The sequence below is a fragment of the Geotrypetes seraphini genome, chromosome 5, assembly GCF_902459505.1.
Source record: "Geotrypetes seraphini chromosome 5, aGeoSer1.1, whole genome shotgun sequence".
Lineage (NCBI taxonomy): Eukaryota > Metazoa > Chordata > Amphibia > Gymnophiona > Dermophiidae > Geotrypetes > Geotrypetes seraphini.
In genome coordinates this window covers 268,323,351-268,346,548 of record NC_047088.1, presented here as the reverse complement: position 1 = coordinate 268,346,548, position 23,198 = coordinate 268,323,351, and the positions used below count along the sequence as shown (strand labels likewise).

The 23,198-nt window shown below is 44.4% G+C and overlaps 1 protein-coding gene across 1 annotated transcript; it reads right to left on the bottom strand.

Annotated features, from left to right (window-relative positions):
- Nucleotides 1-5,155: 5,155 nt before the first annotated feature.
- LOC117360667 (tubulin alpha chain) lies at nucleotides 5,156-22,026 on the bottom strand. The gene is made up of 4 exons (XM_033944806.1): nucleotides 21,877-22,026; nucleotides 8,556-8,778; nucleotides 7,272-7,420; nucleotides 5,156-6,205 (listed from the first exon to the last, which is right to left on the bottom strand). The coding sequence occupies exons 1-4, from the start codon at nucleotides 21,877-21,879 to the stop codon at nucleotides 5,231-5,233; spliced, it is 1,350 nt and encodes a 449-aa protein (XP_033800697.1). The 5' UTR covers nucleotides 21,880-22,026; the 3' UTR covers nucleotides 5,156-5,230.
- Nucleotides 22,027-23,198: the final 1,172 nt, after the last annotated feature.

Genomic DNA, 23,198 nt, shown 5'->3' with positions numbered 1-23,198 from the left:
TTGACCAACAGGTCTCAGCGACTATTACGAGCAGAGCAATTCTGGATCCATAGGCTGAATAGTGAGGAACCCATTGGTCTGAATGTAAGATCTGATTGGAACAGTGCCCTGTGAAATCACTTCGTCTCATTGGTTTTTTTCTTTGGATAGCAGTTTTAGGATATAATAAACTACTTGACACATTAAGATCTTTTCCCCATCCTAATAAACTAGTGTTAGAAAAGAAAGATTTAAACAACTAAAAACTAAACAAAATTATAAAGAAAAATAACATAACTATGAAAAAGAAATAAAAACATTATAAAATTATATAAATACAGATAAATAGATTTTAGTGAAGTTTATATGGTAGTGTGTTTATAGATTTTTCAAGATCCCGTTTAGTGTTCAAGATCTCACATTGCTATAGCCTATTCAGAAATAGGAAAAGAAAAAGAAACACAAAAAGAAGAGGAGAGAAGATGTTGCTAAGGCTACACCCCAAAGTCCCTAATGTGTTTATGAAACCTCAGTGAAGAAAGCTTCTCTTATCATTTGTTAGGCACAGATCCCAGCTGCACATGGAACTCGAGGCGCTAACAGTTATTTTATTCATTCATTCATTCTTCTATACCATTCTCCCAAGGGAGCCCAGAACAGTTTACATGAATTTATTCAGGTACTCAAGCTTTTTCCCATCTGTCCCAGTGGGGCAATTAAGTGACTTGCCCAGTGTCACAAGGAGCAGCATGGGTTTGCCCAGGGTGCCAAGACTGTAGCTTTAACCATGCACCACACTCCCCTTATTGGCAGTCATTAGGAGCTAGGCACACACCTGTCCTCTGCTCTAGAACACGCATGCTTAAGTACCATGCACATGGCACAGAATGCCAATACACACATTGTCTGAGCATCTAAATTCGATCATTATCTTGCTGATTTTGCATGATCTTTTTCATAATGATTATTCAAGCCTGCGAGCAGGAAGAGGTGGCTGCTGATAAAAGTGAGTGGTTATTTTATGGGGGAATGAGTGATTAACCCTTTCAGGACCAAGGGACATATTTGTCCCATAACTTTAAAATCCTATAAATTTTGATTGGGATAGTCTACAGTTCTAAATTTGATATGTACGGATTCCATATGATACTGCCTTTATGTAAACAAACTGGTTCCGACATTCATTCATTAGCGTCGTTGCTAGATTGACGAGAAGATTCACTTGCCACACTGTCCATAAGTCAGAAGTGTGATTTTTTTTTAAATAAAAATAATGATATTTCACAAAAAAAATCAATTTTTTGGCATCTGCAAGCCCTTTTTACCATAAAAATGTCGTCAAAACCACAAAAATTGGCCTACGATCCTTATGGTCCTGAAAGGGTTAATGGGAATAGAAACTTAACTCATTTCTTATCCTATTAAATAGTTCACTACGTGTCCCTTACCCTGACAGCTGAAGAGAAACGTGGGCTTTGCTTTCATTGGCTGTGGATTACTGCACTACCAGCATTCTAATTACACAATGGATAAGAAATAATGTGAAGAAAAAGTTGTATCAATCAATAGGAGGTGGTGGCCAAAAAAACAAACAGGACGCTAGGAATTAAAAAAAGGGATGTTAACAAGACTAAATGTTACAATGCCTCTGTATTGCTCCATGGTGTGACCACATCTGGAGTACTACATTCAGTTCTGGTCTCCTTATCTCAAGAAAGATATAGCAGCGCTAGAAAAGGTTCAAAGAAGAGCAACCAAGATGATAAAGGGGATGGACCTCCTCTCGTATGAGGAAAGACTAAAAAGGTTAGGACTCTTCAGCTTGGAAAATTGACGGCTGAGGGGAGATAGGATTGGTCTACAAAATCCTGAGTGAAGTAGAACAGGTATAAGTGGATCGATTTTTCATTCTGTCAAAAATTACAAAGCTAGGGGACACTCGAAGTTACAGGGAAATACTTTTAAAACCAATTGGAGGAAATATTTTTTTGCTCTAGAACACATTGCCAGTGACTGTGGTAAGAGCGGATAGTGTAGCTGGTTTTAAGAAGGGTTTGGACAGTTTCCTGGAGGAAAGTCCATAGTCTTATTGAGACATGGGGGAAGCCACTGCTTGCCCTGGATCGGTAGCATGGAATATTGCTACTCCTTGGGATTCTAGAATCTTGTTACTATCTGGGATTTTGGAATCCTGCAATTCTTTTGAGATTCTTTACAGAATGTGGCTACTCCTTGGGGTTTTGGCCAGTTACTAGGGAACTGGATTGGCCACCATGAGAATGGGCTACTGGGCTTGGGGACCATTGGTTTGACCTTTTGAGTTTACTTACAAAGTCATTATTGGCAGCAAACAGGGGTCTGAAGATTTTTCCTCCTATTGTTCTGGGCAGCTTTGAGAATGTGTCTAGTTTGAGGAAAATATAAGAAGTGCCTCCGCTCGGTCAGACCAGAGGTCCATCATGTCCAGCAATAATCCTCCATCTATACCCTTTTCCTTCAGGAAATTATCCAATCCCTTCTTGAACCCAATACTGTACTCTGTCCTATCACACCCTCTGGAAGTGCATTGCAGGTGTCCACCACTCTTTGGGTGAAAAAGAACTTCCTAGCATTGGTTCTGAATCTGTCCCCTCTTAATTTTTCCAAATGCCCTCTCATTTTTGTAGTTTTCAAAAGTTTGAAGAATCTGTCCCTCTCCACTTTCTCTATGCCCTTTATGATCTTGTAAGTCTATCATGTCCCCTCTAAATCTCTGCTTTTCCAGGGAAAAGAGCCCCAGTTTTTCTAATCTTTCAGCATATGAAAGGTTATTCATACCTTTTGTCGCTCTTTTCTGAACCCTCTCTTCTTAAGGTACTGCGACCAATATAGGATGCAGTACTCCAGGTGCGGGTGCACCATCGTCCGATACAACGGCAGGATAACTTCTTTTGTTCTGGTTATAATACCTTTCTTGATAATACCTAGCATCCTGTTTGCCTTCTTAGAGGCCGCTGCGCACTGTGCCGATGGCTTCATTGTCTTGTCCACTATTACCCCCAAGTCCTTTTCTTGGGTATTTTCACCCATTACCAGCCCTCCCATTGTATAGCTGTACTTCAGGTTTCTGTTTCCTACATGCAAGACTTTGCATTTCTCTACATTAAATTTCATCTGCTATCTTGTCGCCCACTCTAGTTTGTTCAGGTCCCTTTTTAGTCCTTAACTCATTACTTTCATCTGCATTATAATCTATACCAATAACTTAAGTAATGAACTGACTAATAGTGGGGTTCCCCCCAGGGGTTTGTACTGGGACTACTGCTTATCAATGATATAGAAATAGGCAGAAATAACTAGTGAGAATTAAGTTTGCTGATGAGTTGTTATATTGCAAAAGAATTGTGAAAAATGGAAGAGGACCTTGCAAAACTGGGCATCAAAATGTGTAAGTGTAAAGTTATGTATGATGGAAAGAGGAACATGAACTAGAGCCGAGTGATGCAGGGTTCTATGTTCAATCCTATTTTGGGGCAGTAACTTTCAGGTATCATTGCCGAGGATACATCGAAACCCTCAGCTCAGTGTGTGGTAGCGGCAGCAGCTAAGAGAGCAAATAGAATGTTAGGAATTATCAGGAAAGGAATGGAAAACAAAGTTGTAAATGTTTCAATGCTCTTGGATTGCTTTAGTGTGGCCATCAGTAATGCACAGTCTGAGGTGCTAATGCAAAGCAAAACGATCTAGACCTGTGAATGCTGAAAGTTATGAGTTAGGCACGGTTCGTCATATAGACCAGACTATGAAATGAACACTAGTTCATGACTTCTGGCCAAGCCCAAGGATGGAAGAAAATCCAAGTCGCTTATGCAAGGCGGCCACAGGAAAGGCTGAACTGGAAACCCGAGGCACTCTCCCCTTAGCTGCAAATAGCAAACCTGTCATTACAGCTAAGCCGGCAGGAGAGAATCAAGTATATTTAGAACAAACCGGTCACCCATTACAGATTTTATTGCCGATTATAAAACAGCTTTCCTGACAAATTAGCAGCCTTCACATCTGAAGTTTACAAGCTTGGACAAAATTTGATCCAGGATCTTTTCTACCACATTAGATTACACTTATAGCAATTTCGAACTGGAAGACTAGATCACCTCTTGGAAAGCAAACTTGGTTCTGGTATCCAGAGGATTAGAACATTGACTTGTATACTGTGTGTGCCCATAGCCCATATCATGTAAATTTAAAATCATGTTTTATCAGTGTTTATATACTGGCATCACTTTCATTGATCACCTTAAAATACCATAATATGTAAATACATAAATAACTTCACAATCTGGTAAGTGCTTAATAGTGAACGCTCAGACCCACAACTATAACCCAGTGAAAGTTTATGGTTTTAGAACTAATGTTCTGTGGTATTGGTGGGAGAGACTGAACAAGCTATGATGGTCTCTATACACAGTAGCTGTGTATAGAGACCATCATAGCTTGTTCAGTCTCTCCCACCAATACCACAGAACATTAGTTCTAAAACCAGAAACTTCTCAGTAAATGGTGGAATATGGCCATTACAGCTGCTCTGGGAACCTCTAATCACTTCAACTGAACTGATGCATTTTCACCAACCCCCCCCCCCCCCCCCACCTAGGTTTCACCAGTTGGCTTCTTCAGGAGGGGTACTACAAACAGTGATCCTAATCATACAACCCACAACATTCTATGTTCACCAACGCACAAACTCATACACTTATGACTATCATCATACTCATAATACGGCTCTCAATTCTTGCCTACGGCTTACCGGGAAGAAAACTCTGTCCAGCATACAGAACGCTACTGGCGTCGTGTTGCAGGCCAAGCCCCCCTAAATACTCCCCCATTGCTGACATCACAAATGTCAACCATGGAGAACTACATCCTCAACACACAAAATCTGAAACCAGTCAATCTCATTATTCAACCCTACCGGGGCCAGGATGTTCCACTGAAATATAAAGTTATTTATATATTTACATATTATGGTATTTTAAGGTGATCAATGAAAGTGAAGATATCGCACATCACCTTTGATTATTAAAGTTCCCCTGTTTAGTGAGTTATATACTGGCATCAACAGGAACGATGGCATTCTACTACTAAACCCAGCATTATTAAAGATAAAGCTAGACAGCCAAATAAACTGGAAAGGAAATGGATTCAGATTTTTTTATTATACAAAGAGCATGAAGCAAAGTGTCCATTTACCACAAATAAAATAACCACCAAATTAATACTCCTCTCCCTCATCTTCTTCTTCATAAGAATCTATCCCAACCTCTTCATAATCCTTTTCCAGGGCAGCCATGTCCTCCCGGGCCTCAGAGAACTCGCCTTCCTCCATCCCCTCTCCCACATACCAGTGCACAAAGGCACGCTTGGCATACATCAGATCAAATTTATGGTCCAGGCGAGCCCAGGCCTCAGCAATGGCTGTGGTATTGCTCAGCATACACACTGCACGCTGCACTTTGGCCAGGTCACCTCCAGGCACTGCAGTAGGAGGCTGATAATTGATGCCAACTTTAAAACCAGTTGGACACCAGTCTACAAATTGGATACTGCGCTTTGTTTTGATTGCAGCGATGGCTGCATTGACATCTTTTGGCACTACATCCCCACGGTAGAGCAAGCAGCAAGCCATGTATTTGCCATGGCGTGGGTCACATTTCACCATCTGGTTGGCTGGTTCAAAGCAAGCATTGGTGATCTCAGCTACAGAAAGCTGCTCATGATAGGCTTTCTCTGCCGAGATCACTGGGGCATAAGTAGCTAGTGGGAAATGGATCCGGGGGTAGGGTACCAAATTGGTCTGGAATTCTGTCAGATCCACATTCAGAGCACCATCAAACCGGAGGGAGGCAGTGATGGAGGACACAATTTGGCTAATAAGACGGTTCAGGTTAGTGTAAGTTGGGCGCTCAATGTCCAGATTTCTTCTGCAAATGTCATAAATGGCCTCATTGTCTACCATGAAGGCACAGTCAGAGTGTTCCAGTGTGGTGTGGGTGGTCAGGATGGAGTTGTAGGGTTCAACCACAGCGGTTGAGACCTGAGGAGCTGGGTAGATAGAGAATTCCAGCTTGGATTTCTTGCCATAGTCAACGGACAGACGTTCCATCAGCAATGAGGTGAAACCAGAGCCTGTGCCACCACCAAAGCTATGGAAAACTAAAAACCCCTGAAGTCCTGTGCACTGGTCTGCCTGCAAATAACAAAAAAATTGCAAGGTTACATCAATCAATTGCGTAAGTGTTCAAAATACCCAAGAATAGATGGAGTTCTGGCTAAGTTATACCACACTTAAAGGCTTCCCTCCACATCAAGCCCTAGATTAGTGGGTGCTGTGAACAGTATTGCATCATTTTCAGATACTACACCAATATCATATCTACAAAGGCACTGGAGTTGGTGGCTAGGAAAACCTTTAGAGCTCCATGCCACACAAAAGGAATACAGTACTCCCCCCAATGTTCCAGGAACCCCCACGAATGTTGAAAACCACGAGTATGGTTTTTAGCAGGGGAAACAGGAGAGGGCAGCCGGAGCACCGGCGAGTGTTAGGAAACCACTCACGGTATGCTCCGACTGCCTCTTCCTGTACTAAAGTCGGGGCCCGATTTTACTATAGGAAAAGGTGTTCGGAGTATACCGTGAGTGATTTCCTTCACTCGCCGGCACTCTGGTTGCCCTTTCTGCCTAGTCATTCGTGATCAAATACCTCAAATGACCGGGACCACGAATCGCGCACTGCAAATTATGCCTAGATTGATGAAAATCATTACACAAAACACAAGTTTTCAGCTTTGGAAGTGAGCAGCACTAGCAGATCCATAAGAAACAGCTTACTAGTTATGCATCTCTCACCTAATGAAGGCAAGAAAAGCTAGGAACAAGTGCCAACTTAAACTGCCACTCCATCAACTAACATGAAATCCAACCTTTTCTTCATATATGTTGTGTCACTTAATAGGCAATTGGCAATTACAATAATCAGAAAGTTTTCATAGTGTTCAAGTCTGTTCGTAAGGTCCCAGAGCATAGTAAATCTGTGCATCTTACTCTGACTTCTTAGAGCTAGGATTGCAATTTGGTAAGTTGCTGGGCAATATGTTGAATGACCCTAGTAGCCTCAGCTCCTCACTCAGAAATGCCAAGATGAAGTTTAAACATTCAAAAGCTAAAGAACAAAATGGACCTTTGTTATAACCCAGTATGTCAAGGCCAGCAGCCAATCCAGATGAGACCTCCTAGAATCAGACTTTACTCACCAGTTTGCGGATCCTGTCCAGTACCGGGTCAATAATCTCTTTGCCAATAGTATAGTGGCCTCGAGCATAGTTGTTGGCTGCATCTTCCTTACCACTAATGAGCTGCTCTGGGTGGAAGAGTTGGCGATAGATACCCATTCGAACCTCATCTGTAAGTGGAGCGTCATCTTTAAAAACTGGCATAATCAGCATAGTCCCTTAATATCACATAGATTCTTGATATAGTTGACAGGCATTTTTACCAATAGCAAAAACACATGCCAATGAGGGTATATTGTCTCATTTTAAAATAATGAGAAGCCTGCCAGTCCTCTCCATCTGCTGTTCTCCAAGGTTGTGTATTCCTCACAATGACAAAATCTTGTAGTATCAGTAAGTTACATCTTATCTAAGTGGAAGACCACCAGATACTATGGGTTTGAACATTGAACATCTAATTAAGTATTCCTGTCAAAGAACTGACTTGTGTTGCCAGCCCATCTCTTCATGCCATGGCAAATGTGTGGCACTTCCCTCATTGGTATGACTGCAACAATGGACAAGCAGTCAAACAAGCAAGGTGAACAGCAGACAGCTGAGCAGACTGCAGGCCAGCAGCATGCCAGCTGGTGGAGCTCCTGCAGGTGTGCTGCCTGGCTCTAAGACATCTATGTAGGCCTTCTAGCCGTACTTGCTTCTGGGTCAGTTACAGGCAGCATGTAGGCAGCCCTGGCCATGGCTTTGTGAAGAAGCAAGTGCAGCTGGAAGGCAGGAAGGCGGTCTACTTTAACATCTTAAAGGCAGGTAACACCTGCCGAAGTCCTGCATGAGGTGCCTCCATCCCCAAGGGATCCCTGTGACCCTGGAAGGGATCCTTGTGGACCCAGGGGGAACCCTGCAGGATTCTCGTTGGCCCCATTCCTGTGCAGCTCTCTACCTCAAAATTGTGAGCATATCCCAAATTATTCTCTTTTGCCTCGTCTTTCAAGCATGTGGCTCTTCCACCATCTATTTTCCTCTTTCTGTCCTGAATTTGGGTAGAGTAGCAGGACAAAAAAATGACAATGGGGGCCACCCCAGAGGCCTCTGTGGGTCACCATTGGTCTACAGGCATTGCATTGAAGGACTCTGGGTTTGCTCAAAGGTGCCACCTGCCTCATCGTTATTACACCAAACTGTGCTCTTATTTGGAAGTTTGCACTTTACATCCAGTTGCTTTTCAATATTTCAAACAGTCAGGAAAAATATGTCTCCTCCTTGTAGGTTGTAAAATTCAAGGAGATGTGCACTTAGTTCTGTTCTTACCAATGACTGTGGGCTCCAGGTCTACAAAGACAGCTCTGGGCACATGCTTGCCAGCTCCCGTCTCACTGAAGAAAGTAGTAAATGAGTCATCTCCACCTCCGATTGTTTTTTCGGTAGGCATCTGCCCATCAGGTTGTATGCCATGCTCCAAGCAGTACAGCTCCCAGCATGCATTGCCCATCTGGACCCCAGCCTGGCCCACGTGGACGGAAATGCACTCACGCTAAAGGGGGAGGGGGGGAAAAAAACCAAAAACCAGATAAGACTGCTGCTTGGCTGAATTTTGCCAAAACAGGTTCACTACAGAAGATGCCGCAGAAAGTATACCACAAGTAGAAACAGTTTGTTGAGCCATGCCTAGAGTAAGTAGAAATAAGCAGCTTCCAATAATTTACCCTGAAGCAGAGTCCACTGTCGCTCAACACCGAGACATATGGTAAAGAAACTGCTATGGAGCACACTGAGGAAGGACAGTGGTCTCCACATTCCCTCAACCTTCTCGTTAAAGAGCACAAGGAGAGAATTACCTGTTAATTAGGTTTCCTGGAGTTTCATCACAGCCCAGACCACAAGTTTCCACCTTTCTATTAGTGAAGACCGATGGAAACTCCAGTCTGTGTGTTGAGGAGGGAGGATAATATGAGACAACTCCCCCCCAAACATACACACATAGGCTCTCTTCCAATCAAGGCATAAGCCCAACAACTGCTTTAAATCAACATCCACTGTCACAACCACCACCACTACTTATTTCTGTAGCGTCAGAAGAGCAATAGAGCAAGCTTTAAACTAAGTAGAAGGGGAAAGCCGACAGTTGACCTGGTGTCGACGGTTCAGAAGACTGTATCCCGAGAAGATACTGAGTGGGGAAAAACGCTGGGAAGACACAAATGGCAAACAGGAGCTGAAAAAAACAAGGGAGACGGAAGAAGCAAGAAGGTCAGGAGGAATATACTACAAAGTGAAGTCAAAATGGAACTGGACAATAGGAAGGAACAAGAGGAGGACAATAGGAACATAACACAAGGGGGAGATAAGAGACAAATCAGGAGTCAGCAGGTCAGGAAGGGGACAGGAAGAAGAATGAAACACAAGGAAAAATAGCAAGGAAGAGAAAATACCAGGACTTGAACTGCATGTACACTAATGCAAGGAGCCTAAAAAACAAAAGTGGGGAATTGGAAGTCATAGCCAAAAATGAGAGCCTAGACATCATAGGGATCACGGAAACATGGTGGAATGAGAAAAACAAATGGGACATAGTACTGCCAGGGTACAAGCTCTACTGAAGAGACAGGATATAACAGAAAGGAGGAGGAATAGCACTATACATAAAGGACACCATTCACTCGACCAGAGTGGACACAGCAGTGACAAATGTCCAACTGGAGTCACTATGGGTTAAAATACCAGGTAGAAATGGATCCGAGATAAAGATGGGGCTGTACTACCATCCACCTGGGCAAACTGAAGCAAATGATACAGAAATGGAAGCAGAGTTGAGGCGGGAATGCAAGAATACCAACACCATAGTTATGGGAGATTTCAACTATCCCGGGATAGACTGGAGTCTTGGAAGTTCAAAATGTACAAAGGAAATGGAGTTCCTGGAGGCTGTACGGGACTGCTTCATGGAACAACTTGTCAAGGAACCAACGAGAAGGTCAGCAATTCTGGATCTATTCCTCAACGGGCTGAAAGGACCCACAAAGGGAGTGGAGGTTGTGGGACCACTGGGAACCAGTGACCACAAGGATTACCAAAGCAGATGAGAACCAATGCAACAGCGTTTTAACTTCAAGAAAGGGAACTATATTCCATGAGACGAATGGTGAGGAAGAAACTCCTAAACAGCACCAAGAAAGCACAGACTGTGGCGCAAGCCTGGTCTTTATTCAAAAACACGGTAAATGAAGCACAAAACCTGTATATATCCAGATTTAGGAAAGGATGCAAGAAGAATCATACAAAAAAACCCAGCATGGATAACCAATGAAGTAAAGGAAGTAATGGGAGACAAGAAAAAAAAATAATTTCGGAAGTGGGAAAAGGACAAAACTGATGAAAATTGGAAGGACCACAGGAAGCAACAAAAAGAATGTCACCGAGTGGTCAAAAAAGCAAAGAAAGAATACGAAGAGACTAGCCAAGGAAGTACGAAATTTTAAACCATTTTTCGATATGTGAAAGGAAAGCAGCCGGCGAGGGAGGAGGTGGGACCTTTGGACGAGGGAGACAGGAAGGGAGTGGTGAAGGAGGAAAAAGGTAGCTGACAGACTAAACATGTTCTTCTCGGTCTTTACAAGAGACACAACCATCGTGCCTGAACCGGAAAAAATCTTCAAGGGGGATCAAGAGGGAAAATCATATATGGAGGTAAGCCTTGAAGACATGCTCAAGCAGATAGATTAAAAACTGACAAATTTCCGGGCCCAGACAGAATTCACCCGAGAATACTGAGAGCTCAGAGATGAAACAGCAGAGTTGCTGCAGCAGATTTGTAATCTATCCTTGATAACAGGGGTAATCCCGGAGGACTGGAGGATAGCAAATGTTACACCAATCTTCAAAAAAAGGATCGCGAGGCGACCCGGGGAACTACAGACCAGTTAGCTTAACCTCAGTTCCGGGGAAGATGGCCGAAATCATTGATCAAGGAAAGTATCAGTGAGCACATAGAAAAAATAATCTGTTGAGAACAAGCCAGCATGGTTTCTGTAAAGGAAGATCATACCAAATGAACCTACTGCATTTCTTTGAGGGGATAAGAAAACAACTGGACAAAGGTGACCCTATAGACATAGTATATCTGGACTTCCAAAAAGCCTTCGACAAGGTACCCCACGAGCGCCTACTAAAGAAGCTGTGGAGCCATGGGGTGAAAGGGACGTGCACAGATGGGTCAAAAATTGGCTGGTGGACAGGAAGCAGAGGGTAGGAGTAAAGGGACACTACTCTAGCTGGAAAGGGGTCACGAGTGGTGTCCCACAGGGGTCAGTGCTGGGACTGTTCCTGTTCAATATATTCATTAATGACCTGGAAACAGGGACGAAGTGCAAAGTTATTAACTTCGGATGACACAAAACTCTCCAGTAGGGTCAGAACTGTTGAGGAATGCAAAGATTTACAAAGAGACCTGAACAAGGTTATATGGAGCGGCATTAGGATTGAACCCACAAGCTAAGGGTGCTGTGGCAGCAGCTCTAACCACTAGGCCATGCCTCCACTTAAAACTATCTGGGGGCTTTTTCACCTATCTCCAGCAATTCTCTTCCGTAGAGAAGAGTCTAGAAGATAAAGATTCGTCTTCCTTGCTAAGCATCTCTGCTCAGTAGCCCTTAGGAATACCATCCCATAGTCCAGGAAGCCTAAATGTTGGATGAATGTGCTGCATGGATAGTACCTGCAAGATGGAAGCTTCTCTCGTCTTTACCCTGGATAGGAAGGATTGAAATGGAAAATCTAGGGCATGTATACTGTAGGAAGTGAAACCAATGTCCAACCCTGCATTCGAGTCATGTCTTCTATATAAAAAAGGTACCCGAGTCAAAACAAAAAAAAAAAAAAAAACTTAGCATATCTTCAAGCAACAATCTGTTAAACATTTTAAATTAATCTAGAATTTTGCTTAGCTGTTGAAGCAAATGGAACACAGAGGCACTCCCTCTATTCCCAGTACAGAATGACATGGGGACAGAATTTGTCCACTTCAAACTCAAGTGTATGTCCTATTGGAAACACCTGGAGAAACCACCGAGACACAAGGTACTCGCTTAAACACCAACCCCTCCCCCCCAAAAAATAAAAAAAATTCCTCAGTTCAACGTCATCTGGCAAAACAGCAGCGAGACACAATAGTAGCCCTCGTAGGAACCAACACAAAACTTCAGCACGCAAAAAACACAAAGCATTCAAAGGTGCGAGCACAGTATAAACACAAAGTCTCGAACACAGTCAATGGTCAGCAGGATAGACAAAATCACTTAGCTGCTGCAGACAGTGTCCAAGCTGTCTTCCAAGCACCTAGATGGTGCCAGCCCACTCGGCCCCGCAGCCACTCCTGCCCAACGGGGAAATCTGTTTCGCTGAGCTGTGTCAGGGGACAATTTCAGCCTACTACACCAGTGACTGATGAGGCTTTCCAGGTGCTCAAACAGCACACATCCAAAACATGAAGACTTTGGCGTTATATGTCCTTTCCCTAGATTGGTTTGGGTTGTTAAACAGAATGTCCTCATCCTCAGTTAACCAAACGAAACCATCCCCCATGTCATTCTTTAAGGCAGTGGTTCCCAACCCTGTCCTGGAGGACCATTAGGCCAGTCGGTTTTCAGGATAGCCCTAATGAATATGCATAGAGTAGATTTGCATGCTTGGCACCTCCATTCTATGCAGATCTCTCTCATGCATATTCATTAGGGCTATTCTGAAAACCCGACTGGCCTGGTGTTCCTCCAGGACAGGGTTGGGAACCACTGCTTTAAGGCATGAGGGAAGAATCGTAGTATGAATAGACACAGCCACCGACCCTCAAGCCTTGCATTGAACAGAAACAGAAATAAAATGGCAGATAAAGGCCAGATGGCCTATCCAGTCTGCCCATCCACAGAACCACCATCTCCTTTCCCTAACAGATCCCACTTGCCTGTCCCATAAGAACTTAAGCAATGCCTCCACTGGGTCTGGCCCTAGGTCCATCATGCCCAGCAGTCAGCTCACGCGGCGGCCCCAACAGGTCCAGGACCTATGCAGTAATCCTCTATCTATATCCCTCTATCCCCTTTTCCAACAGGAAACTGTGCAATCCTTTCTTGAACCCCAGTACCGAACTCTGCCCTATTACGCCCTTTGGAAGCGCATTCCAGATGTCCACCACCCGTTGGGTAAAGAAAAACTTCCTAGCATTTGTTTTGAATCTGTCCTCTTTCAACTTTTCCGAATGCCCTCTTGTTCTTTTATTTTTCAAAAGTTTGAAGAATCTGTTCCTCTCCACTCTCTCTATGCCCTTCATGATCTTGTAAGTCTATCATATCCCCTCTAAGTCTCCTCTTCTCCAGGGAAGAGTCCCAGTTTCTCCAATCTCTAAGCATATGAAAGGTAAATCAGGATAATTAAACATATCCCTAATCAAGGGTAAGGGACTTGTACACTGCTTCTTTGTGGTTACACATTCAAAGCAGTCCCTTTCCCTGTCATAATGCCTCAATAAAAGCCAACCTCAATGGAGGTCAGTGGCTTCATTGTTCTATACTTGGCTCACTTCTGATATTGTACACTTCAAATTCCATTGCCTACTATTCAAAGCTATAAATGGAAACAGCCCTACCTACTGGAACAATCGAGTAACTCATTCCACCTCAACCAGACACAGGAGAACCTACACAATATTCATACATTCGCCAACCAAAAATGTCAAATGAAGAACCTACTGGCCACAAGAGCAGCGAAACTGGACCGACAACTCACTAATCTGCTGACTTCGACCACAGACTACAAACCTTCAAAAAAGACACAAAAACCCTACTCTTCAAAAAAATACATAAAACCAATATAACACAATCAATAATATTCTGAATTCCTCTTGCATTACCAACTACTCCTTAGCAAATTAGAAAACGTTTAAACTATTCCTTAAGTACTTCTTAATATCTTATCAATATGTACTTCTTAAGATCATAACAATTCTTATGTAATCCGCCTTGAACCGCAAGGTAAAGGCGGAATAGAAATCACTAATTTAATGTATTGGAGGAGTGTGTGTTGCAGTGGTTCGAGCTATAGCCTCAGTACCTTGAATGTGTGTGTTCAAAGCCACTGCCCCAGGTACATTAGATAGATTGTGAGCCACTGGGACAGACAGGGAAAATGCTTGAAGTGCCGATATGTGAACCACTTTGAATGCGGTTGTGGAACTACAAAGTCCGTTACGTTGTACCACCTCGGATGAATCTTCATAAAATGTTGATCATGCGACAAAACATTACCAAAAATTGCACTGGCTGTCAACTGAGGCGAGAATATTGTTTGTTTGGTTGTATATGTTTTAAGTCTTTACATGGTCTTTTACATAGTTATTTTCTTGACCACTTTTGAATTTGTTAATGGAAAACACCCTACACGGGGTTTGTGGATATTTGACTTTCCATCTATTATGAGATGTGTTTACAAATGATTCTTTGGCAGAATTTTATCATATACGGGATAAACATCTTGGACATTTTTTATTAAGTTCCAACACCTACCTGGCATTTAGAAAATTGTTATACTTGTTTGGTAAACTTTTTACCTAAGGCAGGGGTAGGCAATTCTGGTCCTGGAGAGCTGTAGCCAGGTCAGGTTTTCAGGATCTCCACCATGAATATGTACAAGATGGATTTGCATGCACTTCCTCCTTGAGATGCAAATCTCTCTCATGTGTATTTATTGTGGATATCCTGAAAACCTGACCTGGCTCCGGCTCTCAAGGACTGGAATTGCAATTCACTCTGAATGTCCAGTTTCTTTATTCTGTAAACCACACAGAACTGAGAGGAAGCTCTGGTTTATTAGCATATTGTTCTGTTAAAGCCAAATAAACATGTGGGAAGAACAGACCAACCCCAAAGGCTGGAGGGTGATATCGAAGCATCAAGATGACTTGCTCAAGAGCTGTCTACATGGATTTCTGTGCAGCCCATGAAAGGTTGTAAGCAGCCAACGGACCAGTGCCCAGTAAGACTTGGTCAGAGTCCTATAGCCCCTTAGCGAGCCTGTTGAAAAGGATTTGATCTATTGTGGACTTTGGATTAACTAGAGGCGTTATGAAGAGATCTGTTAATCTCTGCATAACTAGATGTTTGCAAGGTATGCTGCCTCTTAAATTGCAATGGGATGGCTCTTAAGTTCTTGTGTTTATGTAAAGCGTGGCCTTTACAATTTACTGATTTGAAGGGTGAAAAACTCTTTGAAACATGGCTTGGAGAGAAAGGCACCGTATTAGGAGAATGTTGACTTGGTCTCCACGCTTGTGTGCGGCTGAGGAATATCTGGATTGGATGTTAAGTTTCTGTGGTCTCGTGTTCTTCCAGCCTCCTCCAGTGCAAGCTTTGTGTTAACAGTGAGGTGTGGCCTAATGGTAGAGCTGCTGTCTCAGCACCCTGAGGTTGTGGGATAAAATCCCAGTGCTGCTCCATTGCCCCAGGTACAAAACTGGAATGGTCTGTCCGGAGCAACATGTTTTTGTAACAATGTACTGCTATTTCAAAAATTTACTTAAGGCTCATTTTTTTATCTTAGCTTTTAACTGTCCCTTTGACATACAATAAAGTGTTTGAGAATGTCCAACCAAAATCTGATTGTAAAGCGGTTTCTATCCTGGTACCTCAAGCATTTTCCCCATCTGTCCTAACAGGCTCACAATCTAATGTGGACATGGACAACTCTGGTCCTCGAGGGCTGGAATCCAATTGGGTTTTCAGGATTTCCCAATGAATATGCATTAAGCAGTGCATGCAAATAGATCTCATGCATATTCATTGGAGAAATCCTGAAAACCCGATTGGATTCCGGCCCTCAAGGACCAGAGTTGTCCATGTCTGATCTGGGGGAATTAAGTGACTTGCCTAGGGTCAAAAGGAGCAGTGCAGGGTTTGAACATATCTACTGCTATATTCAGGCAGTCATTGTGGGCTCTCAAATACACCTTTGCTCCTCCCCTGCAAGGATGAGCCGACTGAGCTGCCCTCCTAGGGGAGCTTAGCATGTACTCAGTGGCTCATAGACACAGAACAGGGCAAACACCAAGACCACGCTAAGATTTGTATCATGCAGGGGGCGCATCCTTTTAGTTTGCGATGTTGTACATGAAATTATTTGGCTGTTGTGTGCAAGTCACTGCCTTCTTGTTTCTCAATAAGGAGACTTTTTTTTTTTTTTAAACACACCCACAAGAAAGGAGAGACCAGGTTGCCTGCGTGCAGTGTTTCCTGCTAGCATATGCTTCTCACATGATCCATCAGCAAACAGGACTTTATACTCTGTGGAGATCACACCCTCCCTCTGGCTCAAAGCACTCATGCAATGCCAAACCAGGAGGCAGCACCAGGGCAAAGTATCTGCTCTGGGTCAAGTGAGTTGCATTTTAATTTAGGGGCAACATGTAATTAACTCCCTGCACCAGAGGGCTTTAGCTAGTATGCTTGGAGGGAGAAGAGGTTTACACTGATTTTTGTGGACATGACAAAATCAGGCTGTTTGCCTGTAAATGTAACACACATTAGAACTAATACCAATAAGTTAGGATAAAAACTTGCACTGTTAAGGATAAACTATGGCAAATTGTAACCCTAGTATGAATCGAATTAAGACAACCTTGTAACGTAATTATGTCAAATTGTAACCATTAACCCGTTCTGAAGAGAACACTTGTTAAGATCCCAGAATCAAAAAGGCCACATACCTCTGAGCTCAGTTTTCCAGTCCTCCTCATCTCCTGACCTCCGGAAGCCTTAATCCCATCCCCATCTCTCCCGTCTTCCAGAGGTTCCCACACTGTCAAAGGCCCTCAGCTCTCATCTTCAAGATAAAGGACTTCTGGACCGTAGAGGTGTTTTATGCCCAGTACTTGATCCTATCAGCCCTATGGTCAAAGGTAGGGCTATTCATGCCCCGTCTCCAATTAAAAAGAAAGAGAAGGAACATGTCTAGAAAGATGATGCAACATCCCCTTAGTCCTTCAGCAGTTTTCCAGAACCGGACTTGAGCTCGACTCAAATTGTCCTCAATGATTTCTTGCTAAAATATTCCCTAATGCACACAGAGTATGGAGATTGGGCAAGCCCTGTTTAACCAGGCAGCCTGACCCTTAGGAATATTTTCAACTAAACCCGAGGGCGATAGCTGGAAGCCAAAGTCAGTGACAGTAAAGTTTCCTAAAAGTGCTAGAGACATAAAACTGGGTAAACTGGAACAGGTGAATAAGTTTGTTTTATGTTTGTTCAAGATGCCTTATCACTGCTGTACTTTACAGCTCAGGTAAAGGTCAGACAAGAGGGAACAGCCTAATTGCAAACACCTCCTGCCCTGCAATTGTTCGATCAAGGAAGGACCGTCATGTTTTCAAATTTCATTTTCCGCACGCATGTCCAGGGGAAGAGCATTCCATGAAGTTGGGGCCACAAAGCGGTCCAATACACGAGTCCAGAAGAATCAGAGATGAGGGAGAGATCCCTAAACATTTGCCTGGGATGGCTACAGAGGCTGAGGGGAGCGATAGGGAAGGACTACAGAACTTTTAGTGAGAGAATGTAGCATAGAACTCGCAGGGCAAGTAAGAATTTAAAGCATGGCCGATAAAGGAGCCAGTGGCACTGGAGTAGGAAGGGAAATACAGCCATTGTGCTCAAGCAGAAGCCACCTCAAATTGGAGAGCTATGCCTGTCAACAGGGAGTTGCAATAGGCAAGGTGGTACATGCAGTAACATTGTCCGGAGGTCTTAGAGCAGTGATTCTCAACTCGGTCCTGGAGTCCCCACAATGAATATGCATGAAAGACATTTCCATATAATGGAGGCAGTGTACGCAAATTCAAAGTGGATATCCTGAATGCCTGACTGGCAAGGGGGGACTCCAGGACCGAGTTGAGAAACACTGCCTTAGAGCACAGGGGTCAAAATCGCAATCCAGTCGGGTTTTCAGGATTTCCCCAATGCATGCAAACAGATCTCGCGCATATTGAAACCCTGACTGGATTGCAGCCCCTGAGGACCGACTTTGACACCCCTGAGCATAGAAGGTTTTAAACAGATAAGATGAGGGAGGTGTTCAAAAGCTCCCAGAGAGCAGACAGTGAAAAGTGGGAAAGTTTTATTCATTCATCCTCCCAAAGGTACAAAATGATGGCAAGACATTCTTGGCAGACAGCTTAGAAGAATTTGTGGCCCATGGACACCAGATGGCCTCGCGCTTCTGTGCATTCAGCCAGTCAGAAGTTAGATGAAGCACCCACCATGGGGTGTCCCCTAAGGCTCACCGCTTGGCAGCCAGATTGTTCTAGAACACAACTACAGTCACTTAAGTGCCGTAAGGGTGTTCCCTGGTTCTACCATGCCCCTGCCCACAACACCCCTTCACAAACACGCAAACCCTTACAGAACTTTGCTGCTACTTGTCCCCAGCAATGCTGATCTTCTCAACACCAACATCTACAAATTACATAAACCGTGACTGAAAGGAGTTAAGAGGGACAGACTGAAGGTCCATCAAGCCCAGTATCCTGTGTCCAACGGAGGCCAACCCAGCTCCCAAGTAGCAAAACAGATTCTCTGCTGCTTGTCCTAGGAATAAGCAGTGGATTTCCCCAAGCCATCTCAATAATGGCCTATGGACCTCTCCTTTGGAAGTGATCCAAGCCTTTTTAAAACCCTGCTAAGCTAACTATTTCACTACATTCTCCAGCAACAAATTGCAGTTATTACATGCATGAAGAAAGAGTTTCTCTGGTTTGTTTTAAACTGGCTACTTAGGGAAACAATCGGACGCTACGGTAAGTGTCACAAAATTAATGCAATTGGGACCATAGTATTAGCAGTGAATCAGAGCGCAAAATCCTCAGTATTCCCTAGCATAGCATTTGATACTTTACCCCAAAGAGCTTCCTTGCCTCTGCTGAAATCATCCATAGTTCAAAGGATTTTCTGGGTACAGACCACATGCAAGCACCACCTTTTAAATCCACAGTACAAGGATTAAACGTTTCAAACAAGCCAAAGAGCAGAAAGTGCTGCTGACTAGGCCAGAACTTCAATCGATTGATCCATCTCTCTCAAACACTTGCTTGAATCCCATTCCACATTGTCTCCATCTCTTGCACACATGTGTCTGTAGTAGTGTGGCTTTTGCTGGAGCAGGAAGAACACCATCATCCCTGAGGGGGCTCCTGGACTAGTTTTTTGGGGGGAGGCCTCATTTTCACTCAGGATAATGCTAGGAATTTGAGGAAGGGGACAAGATACTGTGGACAACACAGAAGGGGGGGGGGGGGGTCTCAAAACTCACTTGTCAGCAGTACCAGGGGTTTGGAGGGAGGAGCCCAGATACCTTCACTAAAAGTATTATCAGAGGCTGGGAAGGTGGCACCTGTGCAGTTTGATCAGGAGTTGGGTTTTTTCCAGTTGTCTATTTGGTGTTGCAAAGTCTAATAAAGGAAACCAAAACCCCATTTCCTCCTAGGAGCCACTGTTCACTCTGCTACTCTGTCCTCTGTCAGCCAAACATTCAATATGCAAGTTATCTGAGCGTACCATGCGAACTCTTCCTCCAAGCCTCCCCAGCTTGGCCCCACCACCCCCACGATGCTCCTTTCACTTGCCACCTGACCCTGCAGCTTATAGGCTCTACAGAGAGACTGCTCCCCTTCCAGGGGATTCCACATCCCACCACTGACCCTGTGCAGGGCAAGGTCCAAGAACAGCACTTCTGTAAGTATTATTTGCCTTTTTGGAGACCTTCCTGTGGCTCTTCTTCCCCTCCCTCATCCATTTCTAAGCCTGTCTGACAAAGAGCTCTAAGCCCGGCCCCCCATCCACTGATCTTGGCAGCAGCTGTCTGAGTGACTAACACTAATGTCAGGAAGAACACGAACCAGAAAGACAGGTGCAGACAGCAGAGGCACAGAGACAAGAGCTTCCAGAGCTTTAGGTCAGAGAAATGATGGCTCATCCACTGTTTTCTCCTCTTCCTATAGGGCTAAGGCTCTTTACAGCTGCATTGTGAGGTCATAGAGCTTCATGGTTATAGATACATGATGGCAGATAAAGGCCAAATGGCCCATCCACAGCACCCACTGTCTCCTCCTCTCCCTATTGGCTAAGGCTCTTAACATTTGCATCTCCTCTTCCTATAGGCCAAGGCTCTTTATAGCTGCATTGTGAGGTCATAGAGCTTTATGGTTCTAGATACATGATGGCAGATAAAGGCCAAATGGCCCATCCACAGCATCCACTATCTCCTCCTCCTCCTCTCCCTATTGGCTAAGGCTCTTAACATTTGCATCTCCTCTTCCTATAGGCCAAGGCTCTTTACAGCTGCATTGTGACATCATAGAGCTTTATGGTTCTAGATACATGATGGCAGATAAAGGCCAAATGGCCCATCCACAGCATCCACTATCTCCTCCTCCTCCTCTCCCTATTGGCTAAGGCTCTTAACATTTGCATCTCCTCTTCCTATAGGCCAAGGCTCTTTATAGCTGCATTGTGAGGTCATAGAGCTTTATGGTTCTAGATACATGATGGCAGATAAAGGCCAAATGGCCCATCCGCAGCACCCACTGTCTCCTCTCCCTATTAGCTAAGGCTCTTTACACCTGCATTGTGAGGTCATAAAGTTTCGTGGTACAGAACATGATGGTAGATAAAGGCCAAATGGCCCATCCACGGTATCCATTATCTCTGCCTCTCTCTAAGAGATCCCAGGCTTTCTTGAAATTAGAGATAGTCTCCGTCTCCAGGAGGCTGTTCTACCATCTACCACCCTTTCTGTAAAAAAGTATTTCCTTAGATTACTCCAGAGCCTGTCACTTCAACTTCATCCTATGAGCTCCCTTTCAAATGGAAAATGTGCCAGGGTTATCAAGACCTCCATTGCTTTCCACTTACAAGCGGGGGATTTGGAGGATATTTTGTTCTTATTTTAGATAGGAACAATATACATTTTTTAACAAAATCAATACAATTGTCCGGCATTGCTGTCTCTCCCCTTAGCTCTTCAGAGGGTCACCAGCAGAGGCAGCAAGTCCCCAGGCTGTCTGTGTCCTACTTCCTGCCACCATTAAGCAGAATTAATCAGGCAATTACAATTTTTTATTGCACAAGCCAGGAACAAGGCAAAGTCTTGCAAGATTGGGAGGGGCAACTCCAGCAGTGAGTCAGTGTGGGGTGGGGTTTATGCCACATTCAAATCATCCGATCACAGGGTGGGGGTGGGGAGGGCAAGCTATCTTAAGCTGGAACTTAGGCCAAATGAAGAGCTCCTGCTGGTTCTCTCCGTCCAAAGACGAGGCAATTGCTCAGCCCAAGGAAGGTGACGGCATTTGATTAAAAAAAAACCCAAAAGGCTGCCAAAGCATTCATTCACTTTCCCAAATTACACTGGACTATCTAGCTCGTGCCTAGCTTAACTTAGTAGCAGTGCGGCATTAGCAGGAAAAGTTCAAAGCTCCGGCAGGGGCTAAAGAAAGCCACCGCAGCCCAGCTTTTTCGGTCCCTGCAGGGCTGAGTCGGATCGCCTTGCTCGTACTTCTCCCATTGTTAAGGAGCCCCCGGGGCTTTGCTCCCGCACTCACCATGTCTGCGGTTCGGCTCTCACTCAAAACCTGCGACGAGTCTCGGAGAGAAATGCGGGGAGCGGCGCCGGGCAGTGCCTTATAGAAGAATGGGCGTGCCTAGTGCCGGCCGCGCCCATGGGAGGGGCGTCGAGCTCGGAGCCACGCCCCCACGACTGCAGTAACCCGAGTGCGATTCAAGTGGCGTCTGAACTGACACCATCTGCAACGCCCTTCCATCATGTGCCCGGCTGTTCAATGACCTAGAAACAGGGGCGATTGAATCCAGAATATTGGCCCTTTTGATACTTTACTAAACAATCAAGAAACGTTGTCCCCTTGCAGTGGCCTAGGGAAGGTGACCCCCACTCCATCTCTCTTTTCCCCGATGTCAGCAGCATCGGCGCTCCATCTGACGTCACTTTCTAGGCGTGAGACCCAGAAGTGACGTCAGAGGGAGAGCCAATGCTGGCACCAACGAAGAGATAGAGGTAGGGTGGAGGGGGGGGGGTGTGCACATGAAGGGGAAAGAGTGGGAGAGCGGAGGAGGGGTGCCCCCCTTACTGTCCCCCTTGTCATTCTCTAAACCTAAGGCCTTCCTCCCTCCCCCAAAGGTGTCCAGCAGCATTTCTCCTTCAGTCCTGCCTCATTGTTTCTGCTGCTGGTGCTACTGCTCTACCACTGCCACCTGGGCCTGTGGCTAGCCTTATTGGGTCAGACCAATGGTCCTTCAAGCCCAGTAGCCCATTTCCACGGTGGCCAATCCAGGTCACCAGTACCTGGCCAAAACCCAAGGAGTAGCAACATTCCATGCAGAATCTCAAAGAATAGCAAGATTCCAGAATCCCAGAGAGTAACAAGATTCTAGAATCCCAAAGAGTAGCAACATTCCATACAGAATCTCAAAGAATAGCAAGATTCCGGAATCTCAGAGAGTAACAAGATTCTAGAACCCCAAAGAGTAGCAACATTCCATACAGAATCTCAAAGAATAGCAAGATTCCGGAATCTCAGAGAGTAACAAGATTCTAGAACCCCAAAGAGTAGCAACATTCCATACAGAATCTCAAAGAATAGCAAGATTCCAGAATCTCAGAGAGTAACAAGATTCTAGAACCCCAAAGAGTAGCAACATTCCATGCAGAATCTCAAAGAATAGCAAGATTCCGGAATCCCAGAGAGTAACAAGATTCTAGAATCCCAAAGAGTAGCAACATTCCATACAGAATCTCAAAGAATAGCAAGATTCCGGAATCCCAGAGAGTAACAAGATTCTAGAACCCCAAAGAGTAGCAACATTTCATACAGAATCTCAAAGAATAGCAAGATTCCGGAATCCCAGA